At 48.5% G+C, this 13,244-nt stretch overlaps 1 protein-coding gene across 3 annotated transcripts in view; it reads left to right on the top strand.

Annotated features, from left to right (window-relative positions):
* Positions 1-13,244, top strand: part of SYT3 (synaptotagmin 3) — a 57,325-nt gene that overhangs the window by 10,889 nt on the left and 33,192 nt on the right. For 2 of the 3 annotated variants that reach the window (XM_081837952.1, XM_081837954.1), the window contains exons 2-3: positions 8,891-9,323; positions 12,525-12,665. In XM_081837952.1, the coding sequence (XP_081694078.1) occupies positions 12,530-12,665 (136 nt within the window). In that variant the 5' untranslated portion in view covers positions 8,891-9,323; positions 12,525-12,529. Of the gene's footprint in view, positions 1-7,833; positions 7,947-8,890; positions 9,324-12,524; positions 12,666-13,244 lie in introns of those variants that run through there. The other variant, XM_081837953.1, reaches the window with a different exon arrangement.

Here is a 13,244-nt window from a genome sequence, read left to right as displayed (position 1 = left end):
ATATTTTAGTGTATTTTTGGTTTTTATGGAAGCCGCCCAGAGTGGCTGGGGAAACCCAGCCAGATGGGCGGGGTACAAATAATAAATTATTATTATTATTATTATTATTATTATTATTATTATCCTGAAGCAAATTTCTTAACCCGAGGTACTATTTCTGCGTTAGTGGAGTTTGTAACCTGAAGCGTCTGTAACATGAAGCGCCTGTAACCTGAGATACCACTGTATGTGTAATGCAAATGGCCAACCTGCAGAGGGTTCCAGGCTATTCCAAGAACTAGAGTGGCCGTGTGCCCTATTTCACAGAGACAGTCCTCTGTTTGAAGGAGTCCTCTCCAGTCCAGATTCTGGCTAAAGACCAAAAACCGTAAGAAGGGAGCCACAGAGGTCATGAAACTGCCCCCCGGCAGTTAGTGCGCCCTCGACCACTCACTGAACAGGGCCGCAGATCACAATCCTCCCCGCGACATTGAGATATATAATTCTATTTAAATTGGCGAATGGGGAACCTGTAGCATTTCCAGTAAACACACCTCACTAGGGACAGTCCCTCCAAGTGTCTCTATTTTCCAGGGACAGTCTTGGATTTGCAGAAGCTGTCCCGGTTTCTGATTTGATCCCGGAATGTCCCGGTTTCCCTTAGGACGTCCCTCCTTTCCTCGGAGAAATGTTGGAGGAGGATGTCTCTATTTTCATCAGGGAAATGTTTGAGGGTATGTAGGATAGGGTGGGGTATCTCACAATCACGGAGCCACCAATGAAAGGCTCTGTCAAGGGCCAATGCCAGCTGGGCAGCCAACCAAGCCGGGTGATGGGTTCAGTGCCCCATTGGTCTGACATTGCAGGGCTGTTCCTCCATCCTTATAAGCTTCTCACCTCCTAAGTGGGGCCACAGTTCTTTTCGTGGTCAAACTGCATTATTTCCTGCTGTTGGCCTAGTCCAAGTCAGGTACAGTGGTACCTCGGGTTAAGTACTTAATTCGTTCCAGAAGTCCGTTCTTAACCTGAAACTGTTCTTAACCTGAAGCATCACTTTAGCCAATGGGACCTCCCACTGCTGCTGCGCCACTGCAGCACGATTTCTGTTCTCATCCTGAAGCAAAGTTCTTAACCCGAGGTACTATTTCTGGGTTAGCGGAGTCTATAACCTGAAGCGTATGTAACCTGAAGCGTCTGTAACCCGAGGTACCACCGTACCATGATTCATTTTTAAAAGCAATAGTCTGCCATAAAAGAATGCACCTACCCTATTTTGTATCCTAATTAGAGCCAACCTTCGGTTCCCGGTACACCTTGCAGTTTAAAAGAATAAAACAGTATAATAAAAATTCATTAATCTAAAATGCAAAAAACAAAACAAACCACAACTCCTGGCAGCATCAATTTAATTAAATCAGACTGGACAATAAAGCAACACTTAAAACCAGTGCTTTTTCGGGGGGGGGGCGCAGAGAGACGCATACCCCTAAACATTTTGTGTATCTAAGTTTGGCCTCATTGAGGGGAAGTATTTCAATATGAGTAGGAAAATGAGAGTACCCCATAACATTTATTTATTTTTTTAAGAAAAAAAGCACTGCTTAAAACTAGCTGTATAACACACTGGAATGTCTGGATATTATTATTATTATTATTATTATTATTATTATTATTATTATTATTATTGAAAAGCTCCAAGAGCAGGGGCCAGACAGGCTTCTTTGGAGTGAGCACTCCAAATGTGAAACGCCATGACTTAGAAGAACCTCCTTGTAGTCATCAGCCACCTAACCACAGACAGAGACATAGAATTGTAGAATTGGAAAGGGACACAAGGGTCATCTAGTCCAACCCCCTGCAATGCAGGAGTCTTTCACCCAACGTGGGGCTCAAACCCACAACCCTGGGATTAAGAGTCTCTTGCCCTACCGACTGAGCTATCCAGCAGGTGATTGTAAGGTTTGGTACAGACTCAGATAGTGTGGTTAGAATGTGGTTCTAAAGAGATCCCGGGCCATTCGTTATGCATTCCCTGCCACTGCTTTTTCACTATATTTTTCATTTATATTTTTCATTCTATTTGAGGAGTCTGTATTTGAGCACCCTTGCCACTAAATTCTCCTCCTTTTTTGACTGCTCATTGCCTTTTAAAAAATTAAGCACATCACAAAAATTAAATAGTGTATACGGCTCACCGGCGGCGGGGGGTGGGGCACTGTTCACCCGCAATCCTCCCAGTTTGTAAAATCGCTTTCTCTCAGAATTCGGCCATCTTTTCCAAGCCAGCCCATGTTGAAGTTTTGTTATTTGTTACATTTTTATCCCGGCCCTTCCCCCGAAAACCTTGGGATGGAGTATGTAATTCTCTTTCCCCCACTTTCCCTCCAATTTTATCCTCGCAACAGCCCTGTGACATAGATGAGGCTGAGAGCTGAGGTAATTCAGTAAGTGTTGCGGCTGAGTAGGGACCGGAACTCAGTCCCCGCCCCCCAATGTAAGTCTGACCATTGCACCATACTGCCCTTCTGTGGACATCTGCCGTGACTTGTAGGGCCTGGTTCCTGAGAAAGGGAACATGGGTTCATAGGTAAGATGAGTGCTGGAACTTCCCTTTTCGCGAAATTAAGCATTTCTGCTCCCGCAAGCATGTCAGAATTAATTAGCTCCTTTTAAGCAGCTTTGCGTCAGAGACATGGCGGCACCAGCGCGCTTTTGGTGTTCTCCCAGGTTGTGTGACATATTCGGGGCAAAGCAGCGTGACTGTGCTTGGAGAAAAGGAAGCTGGCTTCTACCGAATCAGACTCTTTGACCATCAAGCCTAATATTGTCAGCTCTGGCAGGCAGCCGTTCTCCCAACTCTCTAGCAGATAGGGGGTTTTCCCTGCTTACCTGCTGCCAGATCTTTTAAACTGGCGATGCCAGGGACTTAAACCTTTGCGCGTGCAGATAAGGTGCTCTGCTATCGTTCCCCAAGGAGTCCTTTCATCACTCGGGAGAACGGCAGGCATTTGATTTGCTAAACGGAGGCATGAGCGCGTGGGTCAGCTTCTCAAAGAAAAACGTGCTTGAGCAAATATGTGCGTGGACCCTGGAGCCACGCACACGGGCACGGATTGTACCGCATCTGGGCTGGCGCTGCAGACAGCTGGGTGCTTTGCGTATGTTTTCCACATGCTCCCTCTGCCCTGCCTTCATCCCCAAGCGGACTGGCAGAAGGCTTGGGCTGGCTGCGGCCTTGTTTGCAAAGGTTTCCCTAACGTGATGTGGCAGGGACCATCTGGGTGCCTGGCATTGATGGGGTCTTCCTGCTAACGCTTTGACCCGCAGCGCCAGGGGAGAGGATTTTCCGGAGTGGGTCACCGTCCCAGCCCTTGAACTGTGGCTGCCTACACAATGTGTGCTTTGCTTTTACTTCAGAGAACCACAGTCCCTGGGAATTTTTTTTTGGGGGGGGGGAGTGGTGTGTGTTAAATGTAGACTACGTAAGCAGCCTCTGCCAGCCAGTCCAATGGTGTGAACACCTTCTCAGGCCTGTCCTCACTCCCTGTCATGGACTGGCTGGATGCAGAGGGGTGGGGGCAGGAGTCAGTTGGGGAACCCCCCAAGGGAACCCCCAGGGGAAGAAGGCTCAGAGCCAAGAGATTGGTGGTAGGACGACAATGAGTGGTCAGAGGGAGAAGAGGGAGGAGACTGGGAGCAGGAGCAGTGTTCAAAATTAGCCAGGCGCGTTTTGCGACTGGCATGGGTCCAGTTGCGACCACGTGGAGGTCTCTGGAAGTCAGGTTGGTGACTACGGAAAGCAAAATGCCACTTAGAAGAGGATCTGGAATATTTTTCTTGAAGCCTGAGTTGTGTTTTACAGTGGTACCTTGGTTCTCGAACTTAATCCGTTCTGGGAGTCCGTTCGACTCCCGAAACAGTTCGAAAACCAAGACACAGCTACAGGAGCTTCTTGCACTCAATCGGAAGCCATGTCAGATGTCCGGCTTCCAAAAAAATGTTCGCAGACCAGAACACTCACTTCCGGGTTTGCAGCGTAGGGGAGCCGATTAGTTCGGCAGCCAAGCCGTTCAGGAACCAAGGTACCACTGTATTCTGGATTCTTTTATTTGATGTTTTAATGTGTTGTAAATCGCTTTCAGATTTGTTCTTTTATATATATATAGAGAGAGAGAGAAATGAAATTAAGAATAAGAATAAGAGGTTTCATTGCAAAAACAAAAAATGTGGCACCTTAGAGGTTCTGTTGTGGCGACCATAACCTATATACCTGAATTTCTAACACTGAGGAGGTGTCAGAAGCTGAAGAGGTAACAGTGTTTAGTGAGCAGGAAGAAGCTGTGTCAGAGAGCAGTCTAGAACCAGAGGCAGAAGCAGAGGCTGGAGAAGAGTCAAGAGGCAGAGTGGAGGCAGGTTGCTGAAGAAGTTAGGGGTCTCCTCCTCCTGTGGCACTCAGCTCCCTGCTCCCCAGTCTCCAAGAACCCAAAGAGGAATGAAGAGGGCGGAGCAAAGAGAGACAAGATGAAGGAGCCTCAGGTTGCTTGGAGAGAAGGAGACTTGGGCAACTGTGGGAAGGCAGTCCTCACAACTGCCACATTGGGGCAAGATCTACTCACTCGGCCTGAGCTGCTTTTGGTTTCTTTGAATAAAGAGTTAACTTCGCCAACACCTTGTTCGTTACTGCTGACCTTACACCGACACCCGCCCTGACACTCACTTCCACATGGCGAAGGGAAAGGTTCAGGGTGTCTCCTAAGTGAGGGGGCCTGTGAAGAACCCAACATTTGGGGGCAGTTGGCTTCGGAGAGATTTGGGCGCACGGATGCGCTTTCACCCCAGAGGCCTTTGGGATCTGTTCTTCCCCATCTCCTCCTCCCCGTAGCTGAGTGATTCCTTCTGGAGCTGATAAATGAAGGCTCGGGTGGCAAAGCAGGGTGTTGCAGGGTGGCGGGAAGAATTGAGGAAAACTGGGAGGGCGGAGATGGTGAAGATGTGTGGCAATTAGCCGTTCGACCGGGGAAGGTGCGAAAGGTGCATGTGTAGCAGCAGAAATCCTGTAGATAAGGCTGGGAGGCTAGACAGGAAGATATTATCAACAACAATAATAATTAGATTAGCTTTGGCCCAGAGGAAGCTACTTAGCTGGGCAGGAGAGCGAGAAATAAACCGAGGGAGGCAGGAAGGGGCATGGGGGAAGACCCCAGGTCTGTCTGATAAGGATGCCAAAAATAATTATTAATGATTTGTGACGATCCTGGAAAAACCGAGAGGACAGGGGGTGAGATAATGAAATGGCTGAAACCTGCTAATTTGGGGTCTGCTGAGGGCAAGGCTGTTGCCAGACATGTGCCTTTCTTTCTCCCCTCAGCCCCCGCCACCCGGTCGAAACGCTGTCATGTTTACCTGCCTTTTTGAAAAGAAATGTTTATAAATGGTGGCAGCAGTATGGAAAGAAGAACCGGCTGTTTTGGGGGTGGAGAGGAGCTGCCAAAGATGGGGTTGCACGGGGGGGTGATTTTGGTCCGGGTGTGTGGGCGAGGCAGGCTGAGGGCCGAGGATGAGAGGTGAGCGAGAACGATTGAGATTACAGCTGTAAAGACTGGGGGGGGGCAAGGGGGGATATGCTGTACTATCATCACCCAGCCCTTGGTACTTGTTATTCTGGGCAGGAGCGGACGCTGGCGACTCCAGCAGAGATGCAGAGGAAGAAGCTGCAGCGGTATTGGCGGGGTGGGGGAAAGCTGAGGACCTGGATATCATATCCCCACCCTCATGACTCACTATTCTCCGGGAGAAAAGGACTCTCCCATGGTTAGCCCTCTATAGAAAAGTCCTTTATAGAAAAGGGACAAAGGTGGAGAATGAGAAAAATTGCTTTGTGTTATCTCTCTCTCTCTTGCACACAAAAACCATTGTGCTTTCCAACCTTCCAGTCTCTAATTAGGCCACACACAAACACACACTGTTCCTCAGTCTGCAAAGGCAGGGAATTCTGTGATGGAATTTATATTTGGGGGAGACCCCCCCCCCCATTTTTACTCAAGAGCGCAGTGGCACAGATTATCAGCAGGTGCCTAATATACCCCATTCCTCGCACCCGTAGGGCGTCTCGGATTCCCTCGCCTGAATACGCTACATCACACCCAGGGGTGTTGATAGCGGGTGGCCTAGGGGAGAGCCAACCTCTTGTGTTTGTGTGTGTGTGTGTGTGTGTGTTTAGCCCCATCTCTCTCTTCCCCACCCCCAATATTTATTTACTTATTTATTTGTGCTTTGTTTACGGGCCGGCCCAGCACACTGCAAAGTGCCCTGCTGCTCAGGGTTCCAGGCTACCCAACATCTTCATTGACTTTTTGGGCGTGGCTCCGATTGTGTTGATCTGTGGTTGCTGGGCATCCCGTGTGGATGGTATTGACGGGCGACAGGTGACTTGCAAGCACTGGAAGATGCGGGTGGCACTGTGGTCTAAACCACTGAGCCTCTTGGGCTTGCCAATCAGAAGGTCAGTGGTTCAAATCCCCGTGACTGGGTGAGCTTCCACTGCTCTGTCCCAGCTCCTGCCAACCTAGCAGTTCGAAAGCATACAAGTGCTAGTAGATAAATAGGTATCGCTGTGGTGGGAAGGTAAACGGCGTTTCCGTGCACTCTGGTTTCCGTCACAGTGTTCCGTTGCTCTAGAAGCGGTTTAGTCATGCTGGCCACATGAGCCTGAAAGCAAGGTGAGCACCGCAACCCCATAGTCGCCTTTGACTGGACTTAACCGTCCAGGAGTCCTTTACCTTTTCTTTTACCTGCAAGCGCTGGACAGGGTGGAAAGGGGAAATGGGTGCCTGTGAGTAGGTGCGGGAGAGAAGTTGCATTAGAGGTTCGATGAGACTTCAAAGTTTTAATTCTAATATGTACCTAAGCAGCAGCTCTTACCAATAGATCGCAGGTGGGGCAGAGGTCCCACTTAACGTATAGTGAGCCCAGAAAATGCTGCCAGCACTCAATAATGTAATACAGGCTTCCCCAACCTGGAGGGCCGAAGGTTGCGGATGCCTGATGTAATAGAGTAATCTTTGACAGTGAGAACCTAAGTTGTCTTCACCCTCCCTCGGAAGCGCTGCACCTGTATAAATGGATGGACTGTATCCAACCAAGTCCTACTCACAGTAAACCTGTGTGGAACCCAAAAGGATCCAAGTCAGCAGCTTCCATTAATTTCAGTGGGCCTGCTCTGAGCTTGACTGACGTTGGTTACAGCCCTATAGCTGCCCACTCACCTTTAAAGAACATTCAAAGCACATTCTCTACCCTCGAAGAATTATGGGCACTGTCATCTGTTGAGAGTTGCTGGGAATTGTGACTCCGTGAGGGGCAAACTACAATGCCCAGAATTCTTTGAGGAACATAATGGGCTTTGAATGTGTCTTACAGTGTGTATACAGCCTATATCTTGGAAGCGGGCCCCAAGTCTTGTGTGTACTTAGCCCTGATCACACTCTTGGCTTAGAGAATCTGGGCATTAATGCCTTTCAGTGACTGCCACCTCTTAATTCTTCTAAAATGTTGCCGGCGTTTTTTTAGGCCCGTGAATATGCTCCAGTTTTTGAGCGAGAGCTGTAGGTCCCTCCCCCTCTGATCGTTTCCTTTCTCCATCCCACAAATGAGACCCGTAACACACAAACACGCTGCCTCCTCGAGAGACAGAAAGGGAGAAAATGTGTGCGCACTTCGCTTTTCCAAGGGATCTGGGTAAAAGGTGGATGGTAGAACTATATATTTGTAGAGTTGGAGGGGGCCGTGAGGGTCAGGAATCTTTCACCCAGTGGGGGGCTCGAACCCACAACCCCTGGATCAATAGTCTTGTGCTGTACTGGCTGAGGTATATCGATGCGAGCCTCGAAAAGCACATCTAGCTGAAAGAGGAAGTGGGAAAGAATGGCACTCCTCCAACTTCCTCCTTCTGCTTGATGAAGAAAAAGGTAAGCACCTTCCCTATCTGATTGCCAGGGGGACAGTGAAGGGCGTGGTGGGGCCTCAGAGGCTTTGTGGGCACCAGGAGGGCACCATTGTGCCCATGGGCACCACACAAACAGTGTTTCTTTTGTGAGAATCCTGGCATAACCAATTTCCAGCACTAGAATTTGGATTTCTCTTACTCTGCGACTGTCCAATCCCACCAGATAGCTCTCAAGAAACCCGGGTGTCCTGGCTTCCACTATTCTTCTTTTCAGCCTGTTGGAAGAAGATGATGTGCCAGCTCCAGCAGAGGAAGAAACTTAAACACGATGCAGAGTTTTATAACATAGACCAGAGGCAATTGTACTTCATCCAGCAGAGCTTTACTGAAGGCAAATGAGCATAATGGTCACGGATCCAACACATTCAGGATTGGCACAGTCCGTGAAAAATCCAGTTGCAGCACTTACAATGAAACTTGCAATACTTATAATAAGACTAAACCTTAGCACTATAGCATACAGAACACCAGACTAGAACAAAGAGGCAGAAAAGAGAAAATAAGTGAAACTCGGGCTCCTTCTGGCCTCCCTATTAGTCAGCATGACCTTGGCAGAAAGATAACAGAACGAGTTTAAACCAGCTGTACTCAGCTTCCCAGAAGGAAATAACCCAAACAACAAAAGCCTTCCTGCTTCTTTCACATACAAACTTCTTGAACCTTCTTGTATTAAGCAGAACAGGAAAGATCTCCACACATCAGATCAATACTTTCTGTACTAAGAAATGCAAACGGACAGAAGAAGCTGTCTTTGGGCTTACAAAAATGATGTTGGGGTGGTGGGGGCACTAGAGATCCATGTGCTCTGTTCCATCTGATGTGGCTGGGGGTGGCCATGGGAAGAATGGGAGAAACAGGAAGAGGGAATGAGCCCACCCCAAATAACTAGCCTTTGTATCCATTCAGGTACCTACGGAACTAAAGAGGGTGGCAACTGCAGCGGTGCAATTTTGCTAAGGACTTAAGACAACAGCCCCCTCCCGCCATGAAGAAGCCCCCCAAGGACAGTTGGGGATTGGGCACTCCACCCAGGCATAGCAAAGCCAGCCAGGACTACTGACCCTCTTCGCCTCTGCAGATTGTTCCCTCGTGCATCCAGCAGAGGGCGCAAACCCCCTCACCCTGCCGCTTCCCCACTTGGCGACCCATGGACCCAGCAGCTTGCCGGATGGCAGATTGGGTGCCCTGCTTCCGGCTTGCAGCTGCTTCCACGCGGACTCGGATCCCCAGGGACTTGGTATTGGCGTCTTGCTGGCATTGACCTGGACCGGTTGGCATCCTGGATCCGGCAACACGGAAGCAACCTGACAGCCATCCCCTGAACCAGTTTGCTGACCAGGTGAGAGCGCAGAGCGCCAACGTTCATTTTCCCAAAGGGCGGTTCCTGCCTCCCATCTCCTTACTTCCCTGTTTCCCCCTGTGTGGAATGTTTGATTGTAAGTTCCATGGTGGGTAGGGACCTGCCAGTCATCTTGCGCTCTGCAAAGCAAAGAAAAAAAATGTGCATAGACACCAACTGCACTTATGGGACCAGAAGTAATGAAACAGCTGTTTTTAATCCTTAAAATTAGATCCAGTAGTGATCTAACCTTGAGGGAAAGCCCTATATCTGTAGGGAAATGTTCCACTGTTTTTCCTCAACATGATGTCCATCAGCTCCACACACGGTCCTGGGACGTGGGGCAGCCATTGGCATTCCTCCTCCAGAGCCGGTCTCCCCATCTTTCTTTCTTTCTTTCTTTCTTTCTTTCTTTCTTTCTTTCTTTTGCGATCACTCGTAGCTGAGTAAGATTGTCTTCCATAAACACGGTTTTAACAGTGAGTCCGTAAGTGGCTGTGGAGGCCAATTCTGGATCCACACGTCCTTCAACAGGACGTGCCAAGTGTGCCTTCCTCTTGGCATATTTCTCCCTTGCGTCCTGAGTTCGATACCTGAACCACAAAGCAGCAGCGGTTGGGGAACAGGAAGTGATGTTTAGCGAATCCTTTACTTCTCCCCTTCTTTATACATTTATTTATCTGGTTTTTCAAATTAAAGTTTTGCAATCACATATCCAACATACAGTGGTGCCCCGCAAGACGAACACCTCGCAAGACGGAAAACCCGCTAGACGAAAGGGTTTTCCGTTTTGGAGGCGCTTCGCTAAACAAATTTCTCTATGGGGTTGCTTCGCAAGACGAAAAAATCTTGCGAGTTCCCGCAGGTTTTTTTCACTTTTTTCGCCCTTTCCCTAAGCGCTAAGCCACTTATCAGCTGTTCCGCTGATAAGCCGCTTCTCAGCTGATTGCTAAAAGCTGCTAGACCGCTAATAGCGCTAATCCACTAAGCTGTCAATGGGCTTGCTTCGCAAGACGAAAAAACCGCTATACGAAGAGCCTCACGGAACGGATTCTTTTTTTCTTGCGAGGCACCACTGTACATCATAAAAGCAAGATTCCAAATAATCGTCCCTCCTCCCTTTTGTGGGTCCTGTTTTTAGTCATTTCCTCCTGCATCTTTTATAACAATCCAATTTTTTTACATCTCCATTATATCCAAAATCCACCATTAAACTCCTTTGCTTCCTTAGCAACTGGCCATGTCCCTTTTGGAAGGGCCTAACATGCTCTCCATTTTATATGCCTTGTTGACTGTGTTTCACCTCAGTGCCCCATCTGGCTGAGGAGAGCCCTTCAAGTCGAACTTCCCTATAGGAAATGCCTCCCCAAAACGTCTAGCGAGCGCAGGTTTGCCAAGGCTGCCTGGGAGGGACTGAGATCTAAAAACTGATTCTGCTTTGCAAATGTGGCCCCCATGCAGACATGTTAACATTACAAGAGAATCGAGCTCATTTCCCTGGTTAAGGTCCAGTTTGGCTCCTGGTCTCCCTTCTGCAATTCTCTGAAATGGGGAATCCCAAGCTTGGATTGGTCAGGAAACCAGAAGCCCTTCCTGTAAATGCCTATTACCCTGAAAAAAGGTCATGTTGCTTCTCCTGCTGTCTGCCCTTGTCTGCCTGCCTTTCTATTTTCTGCCTGAAATAAACAGAACACAGAATGACTGCATTTGACGCTTCTGTCAGGGGTTACTGGAGGAGAAGCCTTTCAATCTAGACTGCTCCACATTCCCTTCACCGTATACAATGTACATCCCAGCTCAAAAGGAAAATGGGGTGTTTGCAGGAAGGGGGTGAGGTTCATATGCTGCAAATCTAATTGCCCCCCCAATAGTTTTCCTGAGGGGACGTCACGTAGAAAATCCATTTACAGCCCACCCTTTCCTCTGGGGAACTCAAAGGTGGCACACGTGCTTCTCCCATTTTATCCTCGCAACAACCTTGTGAGGTAGGCTAGGCTGAGAAAGATTGACTCATAGTTGCTTGCCCAAGGTCAGCCAGTTAGCATGGCTGAGACCCCACTGAGCTGCTTGGACCTGGGTCTGCCCAGGTATATTTTGGCTTAATTTCATGGAGGGAAAACAGAAGGGTTAAATGCGTAGCAGAAACAAAAGAGCAAGAATGAGATGGCAGAGAAAAAGGAGGTTCACACCCCACTTCTGTGTAGCCCCCCCCAATTATCCCCATGGCCTTTGGCAGAAAGAAATAACAACAACAACAACAGTTTTATTATTTATGCCTCACCCATCTGACTGGGTTGCCCCAGCCACTCTGGGCAGCTTCCAGCATATACAAAAACATAATAAAACATTAAAAACTTCCCTATACAGGGAAACTGCCCTGTCACTGCTCTAACCTTTATACGGTACTGCTTTTCTGGGTAAAGTAAGTTGGCATGCCAAGTAGGCCTGTAGGAAATTGGGCAAGTTTTTTTAGGTGGGGAGGACCAAAGCTGGTCTCCCCACAAGGTAACTCTAAACAGAGGCCCAGGACGGCTTATTCTAAGGCAGGCTTCCTCAACTTCAGCCCTCCAGATGTTTTGAGACCACAATTCCCATCATCCCTGACCACTGGTTCTACTAGCTAGGGATCATGGGAGCTGTAGGCCAAAAATATCTGGAGGGCCGAGGCTGAGGAAGCCTGTTCTAAGGGGTGACGGTTTTGTCACATCAATGGATGAGGCTTCCCTTTTCTGCTAGGGAAATGAAGTTGAGGGCATGCTGAAGGCGAATGTGGAAGAGGGCAGAACTCCAATGGAACAGATGCAGCCGTTTCCAGCGGCAGCCCAGTTGCCCCCAAATAATGAGCAGACATAGGACGCATTTCTAGGAACACAGGGAGCTGGCCTTATTCCAGGCCAGACTAGTGATGTCCACTCTGACTGGCAGCCACTGTCCAGGGCCTCAAGCAGAGAATCTTTCCCCCCTACCTGCATACCTGATTTGTTTACCAGGGGATGGTGGGGAATGAACCCAGGACCTTATAGGCAGTAGCCTCTTGTGAACCCACGTCCGTGAGCATTGGGAATCAGTGTCGCGCTGAAAAGTAGCCACATTTAACTTCGGTTCTGAGGTAACCGTGGCCCCAAAGACTTGCATGACCTTGGTTGTCCCCCTCCCTCCTTAAATATATGTTGAAAAATATTTTTTCTGTCCTGTCTTCAGGCATCATGTCGGGAGATTATGATGAAGACAGACACCGCAGGGCAATGGAGCTTCTTCATGTGCTGTGTTCCAACACATGCGCTGCCCAGGAACGCGAGAAGTGTCAGGAACTGACAGGCCATGTGGGTCCCATCAACTCAGGTGAGGAGCCTAGAGGTAGGGGAGGATATGACCCATATCTAGGGGAAGGATCTCAACAGGAGGAAGAATCGTGGCCTAGGCACAGCCATGAGTCCATGGAGGTGAGGGAGAAGGCACAGGGACTGTTAGGGTAATATCAGGTTCTCAATGGTTGACGCTGGCACTCAGGCAAATGGCGTGTCAGGTGGTCTGTGTTTACCAACCAAATGTGAAGATGCAGTCTTGACAGGATCTGTGGGATCCTGGCAATTGTATTTTAAAACAATCAAGTTTCCAGTCCTCACTGCTTTTGCTGGAGCAAAAAAAACCCCCCGTGGGTGGTGGGGTGGGGACAAATGCTTTGAATTGAGAGGTGTAAACATGTCAGCTCTTGCTGCAAAAACGCAAATTACCTCCAATTTTATTTTTAAAAATAAAATAAAATTCAGGAAGTTTTTTGTTTAAACTTTTGTTGCTGGGGTATTTATTAGGGCACGGGTTGTGCTGGCTGTCTCTTGCAAGAGTGGGATTTAATAGGAGGCAGTCTTGGCATATTTTAGCAATGGAGAAATCTGGAAGGCTGGATATACAAGAGAGACC

Source organism: Podarcis erhardii (assembly GCF_964252035.2).
Source record: "Podarcis erhardii genome assembly, chromosome: 13".
Lineage (NCBI taxonomy): Eukaryota > Metazoa > Chordata > Lepidosauria > Squamata > Lacertidae > Podarcis > Podarcis erhardii.
This window is presented reverse-complemented; position numbering and strand designations above follow the sequence as displayed.